This window comes from Bufo gargarizans, chromosome 3, assembly GCF_014858855.1.
Source record: "Bufo gargarizans isolate SCDJY-AF-19 chromosome 3, ASM1485885v1, whole genome shotgun sequence".
Lineage (NCBI taxonomy): Eukaryota > Metazoa > Chordata > Amphibia > Anura > Bufonidae > Bufo > Bufo gargarizans.
In genome coordinates, this window is record NC_058082.1 from 48,527,965 (window position 1) to 48,542,802 (window position 14,838).

The window sequence follows — 14,838 nt, forward strand, 5'->3', positions numbered from 1 at the left end:
TGTGCATGAGGCCTAACTGTGATATTTCTACTAAGTATGGTTTTTGTTTCGTTATTTTTGTAATAATTTTGCTAAAAATTTAAACTTTTACCATAAGAGAAAAAAAGCTGCAGAGTAAAAATTTTATTTTTTCTCCAATAACTTTTACTACAAATATATATATATTTTTTTTACAGGTCTCGCTGAGATTTGAACCTCAGACCTTCTGTCTTAACCACTCTTCTATACAAAAGCTCTGCTGTAAACATGGGATTTTTATGCCTTATAGTTTAACTGTTTTTTTTTTTAAATATCACAAAACAGTTATATAGTAAGCATATTATTTATGGTGACTAGTAAACAGCGTAAATAAAAATGCGGGGGAAGGGGGTCACACAGTTTTGCCTGTATGGAGCCCTGAAATATAAAATTCCTGATAGAAGTAACTGGATCCAAGCCTGCTTGAAGCCCTGCTGGAAAAAACCCACTCAAAGACACAGTATAATTGCTGACATCGCAACTACAGGGCAAAGTCCAGGAGAATGAGCAGAACACCACACCTATCAGACATTGGGGGAATATCCTAGCGATATGCCCCCAATATCCAAGATGGGACAACCCCTTTAAATACACACTATCTGACCTATACAGGTTCTACAGTAGCCCCTGCAGTGGCCTCCAGGCCCATAAAATACTATCTACTTGAAGCAGAACTGCATTGACGCACTCCAAAAGCTTGTTTGCAACAGAACTCTCATCATCACCAAGAGCGTTTGCAGTGGTGTCAAATGATTTTTATTTTTTTTAAATCAGATAACCTTTATTAAACAACTTTTTGGAAAAATCAATACAAATAATAAATCTTGTACATCACACGTGGTATACAAGGCATCACTAGGGTTACAAGGTTGAACGCATGAATGGCAAATATAGATATTCTAACAGTCCTTGCACACTAGCGTTTTTCTTTTCCGGCGCAGAGTTCTGTCCTAGGGGCTCAATACCGGAAAAGAACTGATCAGTTTTATCCTAATGCATTCTGAATGGAGAGCAATCCGTTCAGGATGCATCAAGATGTCTTCAGTTCAGTGTTTTTGACTGATCAGGACAGAGATAAAACCGCAGCATGCTATGGTTTTATCTCCGGCCAAAAATCCGGATCACTTGCCGGAATGCCGGATCCCGCTTTTTTTTTTTTACATAGGAATGTATTAGTGCCGGATCCAGCATTACAAATACCGGAATGCCGGTATTTACCGGAATGTAAATACCAGAATGTTAAAAAAAAAAAAAAAAGGCAGGATGACACGGAAAAGACGGATCCGGCATTTTAATGCATTTGTAAGACAGATCAAGATCCTGATCAGTCTTACAAATGCCATCAGTCAGCAGAACTGCCTGCCGGATTCCTCTGCTGCAAGTGTGAAAGTACCCTAAAACCTAAGTGCATTAAAGGCACAAACAGTGACTAATCAAACAAGCTGTTCATACAGCACATTGTCTAGAAGTAACTAACTGTAGTGTGAGGATAGCTTTGGGAGACACAATATCTCCTTCTGGAGGGCCCCTAAACAGCTTGAGGAGACTTATAGGCCAGGCAATGCTCCTCTGGAATCCTGGGAAGAGGGTATGCAAATGAGATCTTAGCAAGTTCAGCCTCTAATGCCATGTGAGGATGGCCTATCACCAGTGTGCCTGCAGGTCACACTAAAGACAATTGCAATTTCAGCGGTTGCTAATTAAAAGTAAGACCACTGTCCCCCGACATGTTTTGCCGGCAACCTGGCTTCCTCAGGACTATCAGGCAATGGAATGATGACACAAGAATAATTCACCTTTTCACAAAAGTCTGTATGTTTCTTCCTGAGCTTCCGGTTTTCAGTAGAAAGTTGCTCTGCTGCACTTTGTAGCTTCTCAATATAGCTCTGAAGTTCTTTAGGACTGTCCCATGTTATACGTGTTTTTTGGCCAGATTCCCCAGAGCTTGCCTTAGAACTCTAGAAAAGAATTAAAAAAAATATCCATATGTTAAAAAAAAGTTTTCTGAGGCTCTTATCCAGGCACATAACTCCAACCTTCACAGGTATCTACTATACATAGGTGCAAGTGGGCAGCCTGCAGACAAGTGTGGAGGACCCGGGTAGATGTGTGCAGCACTAAGGATTGTCGATTTTACATTTCCTTCCCCCACTTTTTTCCAAATATTCACACAGCAATTTTCGATAACTCAAGACATATCCATTTCATGTTCTAATTTATTCTAGGAAAGCTGAAGGCTTCAATACTGAACAGAGGCAAGAGGGAAATTACTGAGAACTCAGAATCAACAAGTTGTATCTTCAAATGGTTTACTCATAAACTTGATGCAAATAAGTTTGCAATGAAAAGAAAAAACTAAAATAAAACCCAAAAAGCATGCCAGATCAGCAAGGGTGGGTTCACATCTCGTTTTATGCCTTAGTTTGATTTATACGTTACAAAAAAAAGGATACAAAAATGAACCACACCACATCCGTGTATCTTGCACAGTCCAGTAAAAAAAGCTTTTTGATTTTTTTTTTTACAATGGAACTCTATGGAGAACGGATGCCACTGTATGACCTCAGTCTGAGGCATACATTTTACATATACGTTTTTTGCACACGTTAAAAGGATGGTAAAAACATGATGGGAACCCAGCCTAAACCCTATAAAAAGTCAATGACAGATTTGTCACATGATCTATAACTCGGGGTCATCAGGGTTATGTCCTTTGACAGGAAAAATATTTCTCAGGTTCTTCGATATAGATGTTAAATGGTTGGGGCCTTATAAAAACATATGTACAAGCAAAAATATAGCTTGGAGCACTTGGGGAGAGGAATACGTTTTAGCCAAATCCTGCAAGGTACCAAAGAAATAGTATCTGCAACAGCACAAACCAAATGGCAGAGTAACAAACCATACATCAACCGAGCAGAATACTGCATATATGTTATGGGAGATTCAGAAGTTAAAATGGAGAAAACCAAAACCACAGCTTTGTGCCAAATTGCCAAACATATACACATGAAGATGCGACAGCAGAGAGCCTACTGGGGGGCAACAGGAACAGCGTTCTCCAAGTAGCCAGACTGACATGTTAGAATGGGTCAATATCTTCAGAAAGAAAATACAGATTTGAGTAAACTTTTTATGGCTTTATTCTACCTTCTATAGTTTGATATTTGAAATGTCTACTACCATAGGAAAGAAAAAGGTGTCTTCCCTGAAACAAAGCATTTTATTGAACAAAGGAACAAAAATACCAAACTTCAAAAAAGCTAAATTTAGCCAACTAAGAGAGGCCATAGGCCGAACTAAATGGGATAAAGTCCTCACAAATAAAAATACAGCCACAAAATGGGATATCTTTAAAAGCATCCTAAAATCTCATTGTGAGAGGTACATACCGTATGGGAATAAAAGGTTAAGGAACAAAAAGAAACCAATGTGGATAAACAGAACTGTAAAGAAAGCAATAAATGACAAAAAGAAAGCATATAAAACACTAAAACAGGAAGGTTGCACGGAAGCACTTAAAAACTATAAGGAAAAAAGTAGAACATGTAAAAAACTAATAAAAGCGGCCAAACTAGAGACCGAGAGATTAATTGCCAAAGAGAGTAAAACTAACCCTAAAATGTTCTTCAATTATATAAATGTTAAAAAGTATAAATCTGAAGGTGTCGGCCCGTTAAAGAGTAATGAGGGGGGAGTCGCAGAGAGCGACGAGGAGAAAACAAAGCTGTTAAATATTTTTTTTCTCCACTGTATTCCCTGAGGAAAATAAACTGTCAGATGACATGCAGAATGTAAAAATAAATTTCCCATTAAAAGTGTCCTATCTGACCCAGGAAGAAGTACAACAGCCAGGGGCGTACCTAGAGCATTTGGCACCCGGGGCGAACCCTTTGTTTGGCACCCCCCCGCCCCCCCCCCCCCCCAAGAAAGTTAAGAAAACATGCAAACTTTTTTCAATGTTTTCAATAAACATGGATCCGTAAAAATCATACGGACGTCTGAATGGAGCCTTACAGGGGGGGTGATCACCCATATACACTCCCTGATCACCCCCTGTCATTGATCACCCCCCTGTAAGGCTCCATTCAGACGTCCGCATGTGTTTTGCGGATCCGATCCATGTATCAGTGGATCCGTAAAAATCATACGGACCTCTGAATGGAGCCTTACAGGGGGGTGATCAATGAGAGGGGGGGGTGTAGTGTAGTGTAGTGTTTGGTGGTACTTTACACAGCTACCTGTGTCCTCTGGTGGTCGATCCAAACAAAAGGGACACCAGAGGACCAGGTAGCAGGTATATTAGACGCTGTTATCAAAACAGCGTCTAATATACCTGTTAGGGGTTAAAAAAATCACATCTCCAGCCTGCCAGCGAGCGATCGCCGCTGGCAGGCTGGAGATCCACTCGCTAACGCTTACCTTCCGTTCCTGTGAGCGCGCGCGCCCACAGGAAATCTCGCGTCTCGCGAGATGACGCGTATATGCGTCGCTGTGCACAGCGCTGCCACCTCCGGACCGCACATCTGCGTTAGGCAGTCCAGAGGTGGTTAATAAAATAAAAACCTGCACTTCCTTAAAAAAAAAATCACTTTCCACCTGCACCAAAAAGAAAAAAAAATCCAAATCCCCATCAATAAAATGAACAAATCCTGCACCCCCCCCCCCCCCTTAATTACACCCTCTCTTCTCCCCTTAATTACACCCCCTCCCTTAATAACACCCCCCCTTAATTACACAGTGTAATTAAGGGGGGGGTGTTATTAAGGGAGGGGGTGTAATTAAGGGGAGAAGAGGGTGTAATTAAGGGGGGGGTGCAGGATTTGTTCATTTTATTGATGGGGATTTGGATTTTTTTTCTTTTTGGTGCAGATGGAAAGTGATTTTTTTTAAGGGGGTGCAGGCCCCATCTGCACCAAAAAGAAAAAAAATCCAAATCCCCATCAATAAAATGAACAAATCCTGCACCCCCCCCTTAATTACACCCTCTCTTCTCCCCTTAATAACACCCCCCCTTAATTACACCCCCTCCCCACCTTAATTACACGGTACACCCCCCCTTAATTACACAATTATTTACTTTACTCGTCGTCTCTCTCACATTTATTTTGATGATGCCCGCTGTCTGGCCGTCCGACCGCTGGTATAATGGAGATCCTTCTTCTGATCCGTGAAGGCGGCAGCGCGGCGTCAGCGTCGTGACGTCGTCACGTCATGTTGCGCGCCGCCCGCTGCCGCAATAATCCTTCGCGTCGCAGCAGTGGATGGAGCCGGGGACGGGTGACTCCGTCAGGCACCCCCCTTGTGAGTGGCACCCGGGGCGGCCCGCCCCCCCCCCCGCCCCCCCCTTGGTACGCCACTGACAACAGCGACTTAAAAAGATTAAAATAGACAAATCGCCAGGACCGGATGGCATACACCCCCGTATCCTAAGGGAATTAAGTAATGTAAAGTAAACTAAGCTGCAAAAAACTGTGTCAGGCTGCTGCTGCCAAGGCCAATAAGATAATGGGTTGCATCAAAAGGGGCATAGATGCCCGTGATGAGAACATAGTCCTACCACTTTACAAATCATTAGTCAGACCACACATGGAGTACTGTGTACAGTTCTGGGCTCCAGTGAACAAAGCAGACATAGCAGAGCTGGAGAGGGTCCAGAGGAGGGCAACTAAAGTAATAACTGGAATGGGGCAACTACAGTACCCTGAAAGATTATCAACATTAGGGTTATTCACTTTAGAAAAAAGACGACTGAGAGGAGATCTAATTACTATGTATAAATATATCAGGGGGCAGTACAGAGATCTCTCCCATCAGCTATTTATCCCCAGGACTGTGACTGTGACGAGGGGACATCCTCTGCGTCTGGAGGAAAGAAGGTTTGTACACAAACATAGAAGAGGATTCTTTACGGTAAGAGCAGTGAGACTATGGAGCTCTCTGCCTGAGGAGGTGGTGATGGTGAGTACAATAATGGAATTCCAGAGGGGCCTGGATGTATTTCTGGAGTGTAATAATATTACAGGCTATAGCTACTAGAGAGAGATCGTTGATCCAGGGATTTATTCTGATGCCTGATTGGAGTCGGGAAGGAATTTTTATTCCCCTAAAGTGAGGAAAATTGGCTTCTACCTCACAGGGGTTTTTTGCCTTCCTCTGGATCAACTTGCAGGATGACAGGCCGAACTGGATGGACAAATGTCTTTTTTCGGCCTTATGTACTAGGTTACTAATTTGAGTCCAAATTTTGGGGGTACTATCTCTCCTCTGATAGTGGGGAGACTTAAAGGCCATACATGCTCCCGAGAAGAAAAAGGAAGGCAAATGAGCTCTTAAAGGAGTTGTCTCACTTCAGCCAATGGCATTTATCGTGTAGAGAAAGTTAATACAAGGCACTTACTAATGTATTGTGATTGTCCATATTGCTTCCTTTGCTGGCAGGATTCAATTTTCCTTTACATTACACGCTACACGTTTCCATAGTTACGACCACCCAGCAATCCATCAGTGGTGGCCGTGCTTGCACACTAAAGGAAAAATGCCAGCCTCTCTGGTGTCCGAAGCCATAGAAGCTCACGTAGGCTGGCGCTTTTTCCTGTAGTGTACAAGCACGGCCACCACTGATGGGTTGCAGGGTGGTCGTAACCATGGAAAAGAGCAGTGTATAATGTGATGGAAAAACGAATCCAGTCAGCAAAGGAGGCAATATGGGCAGTCACAATACATTAGTAAGTGGCTCGTATTAACCTGGTGTACATGATAAATGCCATTTGCTGAAGTGACACAACCCCTTTAACACGCTCTGCCTCTAATGCCACCAGATTTAAGCCTGACTAAGGCGCTCTCTTCGCAAGTAGAGATAGTACCCCCCAAATCCTGACTTGGCCTCTCACCCAGTTAGGCCAGTACTCTCTGCTCTGCACTGATGAGGGGCAATCACCCCGAAACAGCTGTCTGCAGATGAGGTGCTGGCTTATTTAATAACCAAGTCATGTCTCAAGGCCTAATTAAAGGGTCGAACACTGACTTATAGGATAGCTGCCTTACATCTGGTGGCATCAGAGGCAGATCTTGTTAGGAGCTCATTTGCATCCCTTTCTTACTCAAGTCCAAAGAAATTCAATTTTCTTTCGCAGAATGCACAGATTCACTCCATTAAACACAAAAAGGCAACGAATCAAGCAAACTCCACTTTAATCATTACTATACAACAAAGGTAATGTCTACTTACAAATAAGGAGATTTTTTGTGAAACTTACCTGTAAAATCTTTTGCTCGTCTTTTCCATTGGGGGACACAGACCATGGGTATAGCTTAGAGGTATTACTAGGAGGGACACTATGAAAATACAAAAGAGAGCTCCTCCTTCTCGGGCTATACCCCCAGGCTCCACCAGGAGGAACTCAGGCGTTGCAAAAGCAGTAGGAGAAGGAGAAAGAAAAAATAATGGAAGCCATCGGACCAAAGACCATGAGGCCCAACCACAAACAGAACTGAACTGAACCCCTCCTGCAACAGGCAGAATGGGTGGGAGCTGTGTCCCCCAATGGAAAAGACGAGAAAAAGATTTTATAGGTGAGTTTCACAAAAAAAAAATCTCCTTTTCTCGTACATTCCATTGGGGGACACAGACCATGGGACGTCCCAAAGCAGTCCATGGGGTGGGGAAAAAACATCAGCACCGCCAGGAGGAACGTCCAACGGTCAAACAGGAACCACAGCCTGCAAAACCCTGCGGCCAAAGACAGCATCAGCTGAAGCCAGCGAATGCAACTGATAAAACTTCGTAAAGGTATGTAAGGGCGACCAGGTGGCCGCCTTACACAGCTGAGACGCAGAGGCACGATTGCGCCTTGCCCAGGAAGCTCCCACCGCCCTAGTGGAGTGAGCGGTAATCCGAGCCGGGGGAACCCTGCCACGAGCGCGATAAGCCGCGGCAATAGTCCATCGGCAATAGTCCATCGCGCCACAGTGACCTTTGAGGCCGCCAGACCCTTACGAGGTCCCTCGAGAATCACAAAGAGGGAGTCTGAACGGCGGACGGAAGCGGTAGCCGTCAGATACACTTTCATGGTCCGGATCCAGGGAATGGAGAGAGCGTTTCTTGGGGTTTGCTGGAGAAGGACAAAAGGAGGGCAGGACAAGATCCTCCTTAAAGGGGTTGTCCAGGTTCAGAGCTCAACCCGGACATACCCTTATTTTCCCCCCGGCAGCCCCCCTGAGCCTAGCATCGGAGCATCTAATGCTCCGATGCGCTCCCGTGCCCTGCGCTAAACCGCGCAGGGCACAGGCTCTTGTGTTTTCAATAACACACTGCCGGGCGGTAACTTCCGCCCAGCAGTGTGTTCGGTGACGTCACCGGCTCTGAGGGGCGGGCTTTAGCTCTGCCCTAGCCGTTTTACTGGCTAGGGCAGAGCCAAATCCCGCCCATCAGTGCCGGTGATGTCACCGGGGTTCCTGTCAGCCCCATAGAGAGCCCGGTACGTCACCGGAACTCAGAAAAATGCCTTTGCCCTGTGCAATTTAGCGCTGGGCAAAGGAGAGCATCGGAGCATGAACTGCTCCGATGCTCATGTGAGGGGGGCTGCCTGGGTGAAAATGGAGGGCTGTCCAGGTTCAGCTCTGAACCTGGACAACCCCTTTAAGGTGGAAGGGGGAGACCACCTTGGGCAAAAAGGAGGGAACCGGACGGAGCACCACCTTATCCTGGTGAAAAAACAGAAAGGGTTCCTGGCAGGAAAGTGCAGCCAGCTCCGAAACCCGTCTGATGGAAGTTATGGTCACAAGGAAGACCACTTTCCAGGTGAGAAAGTTCAGGGAGACCTCCCTCAGAGGCTCGAAGGGGGACGTCTGGAGGGCGCGCAAGACCAAGTTAAGATCCCAAGGAGGTAAAGGGGGGACGTACGGAGGGACCGAATGCGCCACCCCCTGCAGGAAAGTCCTCACAGGACCCAGGAGAGCAAGGGACCTCTGAAAAAAAGACGGCTAGAGCCGAAACTTAACCCTTCAGAGAGCTCAGCGACAGTCCCATCTCAAGGCCAGACTGAAGAAACGAGAGCACCATCGGGATGAAAAACGAAAGGGGAGGGAAACCAGAGTTCTCACAAAAGGCAAGGAAGGCCTTCCAGGTACGATAGTAAATCAGGGAGAAAGCCAGCTTCCTCGCTCTGATCATGGTTCTAACTACAGAATCCGAGAACCCCCTCTTCTTCAGGATGGTGGTTTCAACAGCCACGCCGTTAAACAAAGCGACAGTAGATCTTCTCTGTCGGGAAGAGGCCATGGGGCGTTCGGCAGCATTCGAGCGACGTCGGAGAACCATGCGCGGCGAGGCCAATCCGGGTCGATGAGAACGGTCGGAATCCCTTCCGCCTCGATCTTGCGTAGAACCTTCGGCAGCAAAGGAAGTGGAGGGAAGACATAGGAGGCTGAAGTCCTGCCACGGAGACACCAGCGCGTCCACCCCGTACGCCTTCGGATTCCGAGCGTGAGCCAGGAACATCGGAAGCTTGTTGTGGAGCCTGGACGCCATCAAGTCCACATCCGGACGGCCCCACCGGCGGCAGACGTCTTCGAATACATCCGGATGCAGAGACCACTCACCTGGATCCACCTTGTTGCGGCTTAGAAAGTCCGCTGTCCAATTTGTCGACTCCCGGAATGTATACCGCTGACAACACCAGAACGTGAGACTGGTGACGGTCGTCCAGGAGAACGGGAGGAAAGATCTTCCCGACGTCAGGTTCATCGGGGACAGCCACCAAGGGAGAGCTGCCCGAACCCACTAAAACAGGCGGACACGAGCGTCCAGACCACGAGAGGTCTTGTCCCAGAGGGAAAGGACCTCCCGTTGCAGCGAATGAGTGTGAAACTGGGCATATGGTACGGCCTCGAAAGAGGCCGCCATAAGACCCAGGACCCGCATGCACTCCCGGATGGAGAGACAAGGGGAGCGCAGCAGGTGTGACACCGACCCCTGGATCTGGGAGGACTTTGAGTCTAGAAGAAACACTTTGGCGGCCAAGGTATCCAAGACCACCTCCAGGAAGGAGAGCTTCTGGTAAGGGAGGAGAGAGGATTTTGGAAAGTTGATCAGCCAGCCGAACTGTTCCAGAGTCTGAACAGTGATCCGGACGCTGTCCTTGGCCTGCGGAAGCGAGGGGGCCTTTATCAGGATGTCGTCCAGGTAGGGCAGCAAAGGAATGCCCCTGGTGCGAAGAAGCGCCATGAGCGGCGCTAGGATCTTGGTAAAGACCGAGGGGCGGTCGCTAACCCGAAAGGAAGGGCGACAAACTGATAGTGCTGGCCAACAATGGCGAAGGGCAGTAATCGTTGGTGAGATTCTGCGATAGGGACATGCAGATAGGCGTCCTGGATGTCTATGGAACTCCCCTGGAAGAAGAGAAACAATAACAGAGTGGAGGGACTCCATGCGAAACCTCCGCACCCGCAGAAACTTGTTGAGCAGCTTCAGGCCCAAGATCGGACGCACCGACCCCTCCTTCTTCGGGACCATGAACAGGTTTGAATAGAAACCTGTGCCCTGTTCCTCTAGGGGAACTGGGGTAATAACACCCCGGTCCAGAAGGGAAGAAACTGCCATCAGGAGGTCCGAGGCTCGGGCCGGATCCTCCGGAACGCGAGAAGAGAAAAAACGTTTAGGCGGTCTGGACGCGAATTTTCTCTTGTAACCTGACGTTACAATTTCTAAAGCCCAGGCGTCCTGAACATGAGCCCTCCAAAACTGCTGATAAGAGAGCAGGCGGCCCCCCACCACGAGGGGTGGGGGCGTCCCTTCATGCGGAAGACTGCTTGGGAGCAGCAGGGCGGGCCGACTGTGCCCTCGGGCGCCAGGAAGGCTGGGGCTTGGAGGGCTTCTTGCGGGTGTCCTGAGACCCCCCCAGCGGAGGAAGCAGACAACGTCCTGCTAGAAGAGAAGCGGCGAAAGTACTGATACCGGGAACAGGAAGACCTGGTCCGAAAGGGGCGCTTGGACCTGGGTTGGGAAAGATGAGTGCTCTTGCCCCCTGTAGCGGCAGAGATGAACTCGTCCAGCTGAGCCCCAAAAAGTCTGGAACCCTCAAAGGGGAGGTTAGCAAGGGAACGCTTGGAAGAAGCGTCGGCGTCCCACACCTTAAACTAGACCTCTCTGCGGTGAATGACCGAGAGGGCTGAAATGCGGGCAAAGAGGGAACCAATGTCCATGGAAGCCTCGCAAAGGAACTTGGAAGCCTGAGACATCTGGAGAACCAAATCCAGTGTGTGTCAGCAGACGCATCTTGTTCCGCCAGGTCTTGGTGGTGGCGCTGCAACCACACCGAGAGGGCTCTGGCCACCCATGCCGAGGCAAAATCAGGCCACAGGGATGTGCCCGCCAGTGAGAAAATGGATTTGGAAAGAGAATCTAGGTGCCTGTCCACAGCGTCCTGCAGAGAGGAGCCGTCTAGGACAGGGAGGGCCGTGTTTTTGGCTAACCTGGCCACCGGGGGATCCACCTTAGGGGGAGAAGACCACTTCTCCATACTGTCAGCCGGAAAAGGATAAGGCGTATCCATGCGTTTGGTGGCAGAGAACTTTTGATTAGGACGGTCCCAGGCCTTGGATATGACCAGGGAAAATTCCTCATGGACAGGAAACGTGGCAGCCTCCGGCTTTTTGTGGGGGAAAAGGGCGAACTCGCGCCTAGAGGAAGGAGGAGAATCCCCTTGGAGATTAAAGGTGTCACGGACAGCCGCCACTAAGTCAGCCACCATGGTGGAGAGCTTAGGCGGGGGGTACCGCTCCATGACCTCGTCCGAACCGGACAATTCCCCTTCAGACTTGCGCTCCCTAGGGGAGTCGACCGAACGCGCCTCTAGACGAGGGGGGGGAAGCGGAGTCATCCGATGAAGGATGCTGCCGCTTAGCAGTCAGGCGTCCTCTGCGGGAACCACTGAGAGGAGATGGAGTGGTTGGTGCCACAGGATTGGAAACTGCCATACGTTCCATAAAGGACATGGCTGCCTTGGCGAATAAAGGCCAAATTAGCGGCCGCACTGGACATGGCAGATGCCCAAGTGGGAACCGCAGACTCCGCAGGGACGGGGGGGGGGGGGGGGGGGGACTGGGCTGGGCAAGAGAAGGAGGAGAAGGGTGATCCTGTCCAGGGGCAGGGCAGGAGGCACAGATACCAGAGACAGAAAGTGGCAGAAGACACTCCATACAGGACCCCATTGAGGTCTGAGAAGAGGTCTTGGCAGACTTAGGCTTAGGCATGATGGCAACCACAAAAAAAAAAAAAAAAAAAATCTACCAGCTGCAGCAAAAAGGCTAACATGTCCTACCACCCAGGCAACAGCACAGAAGTCCACCAGAGAGGAGCAGGGGAGCAGTCACGCGTGCGAGGAGCTTCTCAGCAAGCGGTGGAAGACGCCGGAGCGAAGCGCTAAGGCTCCGGCCCCAGGACGCGTCATAGAAGCGCGAAAAGAGCGCACGCCGCTATATGAAAAGATGTCCCCCGGCGCCAAACGTGGCGTAGCGGGGGTTAATGAAGGTCTGGACGGCGATGTCTGGTATCGGAGGCCCCTGAATGAAGCGGGAGGCCTGCCGCTGGCGGGTGCTGCTGGAGAATGTAGGAGCAGCGCCGGCACCAGCACCGCGCTGAGAACAGCCATGCCCAATAGAAAAAGCCTCAAAGTGAGAGAACCGAGAGGGCTGAGGAGTCCCAGCAGGGAAGATACCACCCAGTAAAGTGCTTCCAGTTGCCCCAGTACCCCCAAACAGAAAACACCCATTCCCCACTTCACCCAGGCGGCCTATAGGTATCAGGCAGGGAGAAAGGGGGAGGGGGGGAGCAGAGGGGATTGCAGTTATACTTATCTGCTCCTGCAGTCTTCTCCCTCTGTTCAGTACCAGCAGGGCTCACCTCTTCAGACATCTGACTCACCGGAGTACAGTGCTCTGGATGGAGGGCAGAAGCAGGTGACCCAGGGGCTGGTGGGATGCCGGAGCTAACAGGTCGAGCCCGGATCCACTTGTCTTCTTGGGGGAAAATGGAGGTAGCCAGGCAGCATCCTAAAGACGGCGGCGGGCACTCCACGGGGGACCAGGAAAGCGCTATGCTGACCTGTGTCCCCATCTGGAAAGAAAATAACAAACCGGAGTAGAATCAACACAAGTGTCATCATCCTTCACAGGACACTAAGCAAAGACTGACTTCCTCCTGGTGGAGCCTGGGGGTATAGCTCGAGGAGGAGGAGCTCTCTTTTGTATTTGCATAGTGTCCCTCCTAGTAATACCTCTAAGCTATACCCATGGTCTGTGTCCCCCAATGGACTGTACAAGAAAAGGAAAATTAGTCGAGGTGAAATTTTTTTTTTAAATGTTGGGCTGATCTCAAGTTCTTAAAGCCTATAGAACTAATTCTGCTTGGAGCTGGGAGTCAAAAGTGGCACGCTTCCTCCCTTCCTGTACAGTTACTTGCCTATTCAAATTCTTGATTATGTGCCAGTTCGCTTTCATAAGGGTCCATTCACACATCCGTAAAATGGGTCTGCATCCGATGCGGCAATATAATAATAGCAAAGACAGGTGCACTCTGCGGTCTTACTAAACCCTCAAACTGATTTTAAAAATTGAGAGATTAGCCAACATGTCCTATAGTGTAGGACATGTCTGAGCCCGAGCACAGCGCCAAGGTTTCTCAAGTAGCTCGGGGTCCTAACACGGATCCAAAAAACACATACGGATGTGAGAATGGACCCTTAAAATTGACAGAATTTCAACAACCCGTTAAGAATAAAACGTAGCAAGAAAACTAAAAGTTAATACTCTTCTGAGGCAACATTGATAAATTTCTTTGGCATCAGAATCAACTACAGCCAAATGTGAAGAAGGAAAGTACCAAAAGGAATACAGTAGGAACAGGGGGGAAAAAAACCCTAAATAAAACACTACAGAGACTGTAGCCAACAAACTGAACAGGCCGAGGTCTATGTTATAGGGGCAGTCTTTGTAGGATGTGCACCTGCAAACCTGTACTAACTTAGAGGGGTTAGGTGCATGAAAAACATTTCAACTGCAGGATAAGAGATAAATGTATGATTTTTGATGGTTTAACCACTGGGACCCCAGCGATCACATGAAGAGGGTTCCTAGGGTATCCAGAATCCCGTGTGAGCAACTGATTGGTGGGAGTGCGCGGAATATGAACACTTGAAAACCCCCTTTAAAATAGAAGAATGAGAAAAGCACCAACATAAAATGTAATAAAGCCATCAATACAAATATATGCAGGCAGATCAACAAACTCGCAAGCATGGGAGCACCTGGCTGTCCTTCGTCCTGCTGTCAGAAATGTATGGAAGCAGCTTTCTCCTCTCTCCTGTATAAAATAATAATGAATGCCTGGCAGAGCCAAGTGGGCATACAGTATATACGTACAAGGAACATAGCTTCCGGTCGATAATGTGTATGGCCAGCTTAAACAGGACTGGAAAGCTATCCTCTGTTCATATCTCCAAAGCAGATTATATTGTTTAATGGAAAGAATAGCGCAGCACACAGCAATATTTTTTATTTCAAAGGACATAACCCTGATGACCCCGAGTTATAGATCTGTCACTGTGTTGTGGTTTCAGTTTGGACACGCATGTGGTATACTTGTATCTAAGACGGCAATACCCCATAAGGTGCAAAGTCTGTTGTGTGCTGTACAAGATGCTTACCTTAATAATCTGCTCAAAGGCTAATGCAGACTTTAACATCATTGGTCTCTGACTCTGAATCATCTGCTGGTCTATTGTGTTGTAGAAATGGGCAACCTAAAAATATCAGGAAAAA

At 48.2% G+C, this 14,838-nt stretch overlaps 1 protein-coding gene across 2 annotated transcripts in view; it reads right to left on the reverse strand.

Annotated features, from left to right (window-relative positions):
• Positions 1–14,838, reverse strand: part of DYNC2H1 (dynein cytoplasmic 2 heavy chain 1) — a 478,712-nt gene that overhangs the window by 427,575 nt on the left and 36,299 nt on the right. For both annotated transcript variants that reach the window (XM_044284009.1, XM_044284008.1), the window contains exons 13-14: positions 14,724–14,819; positions 1,815–1,976 (exon numbers count right to left, since the gene is read on the reverse strand). In XM_044284009.1, coding sequence (XP_044139944.1) covers positions 1,815–1,976; positions 14,724–14,819 — 258 coding nt within the window. The remainder of the gene's footprint in view (positions 1–1,814; positions 1,977–14,723; positions 14,820–14,838) is intronic.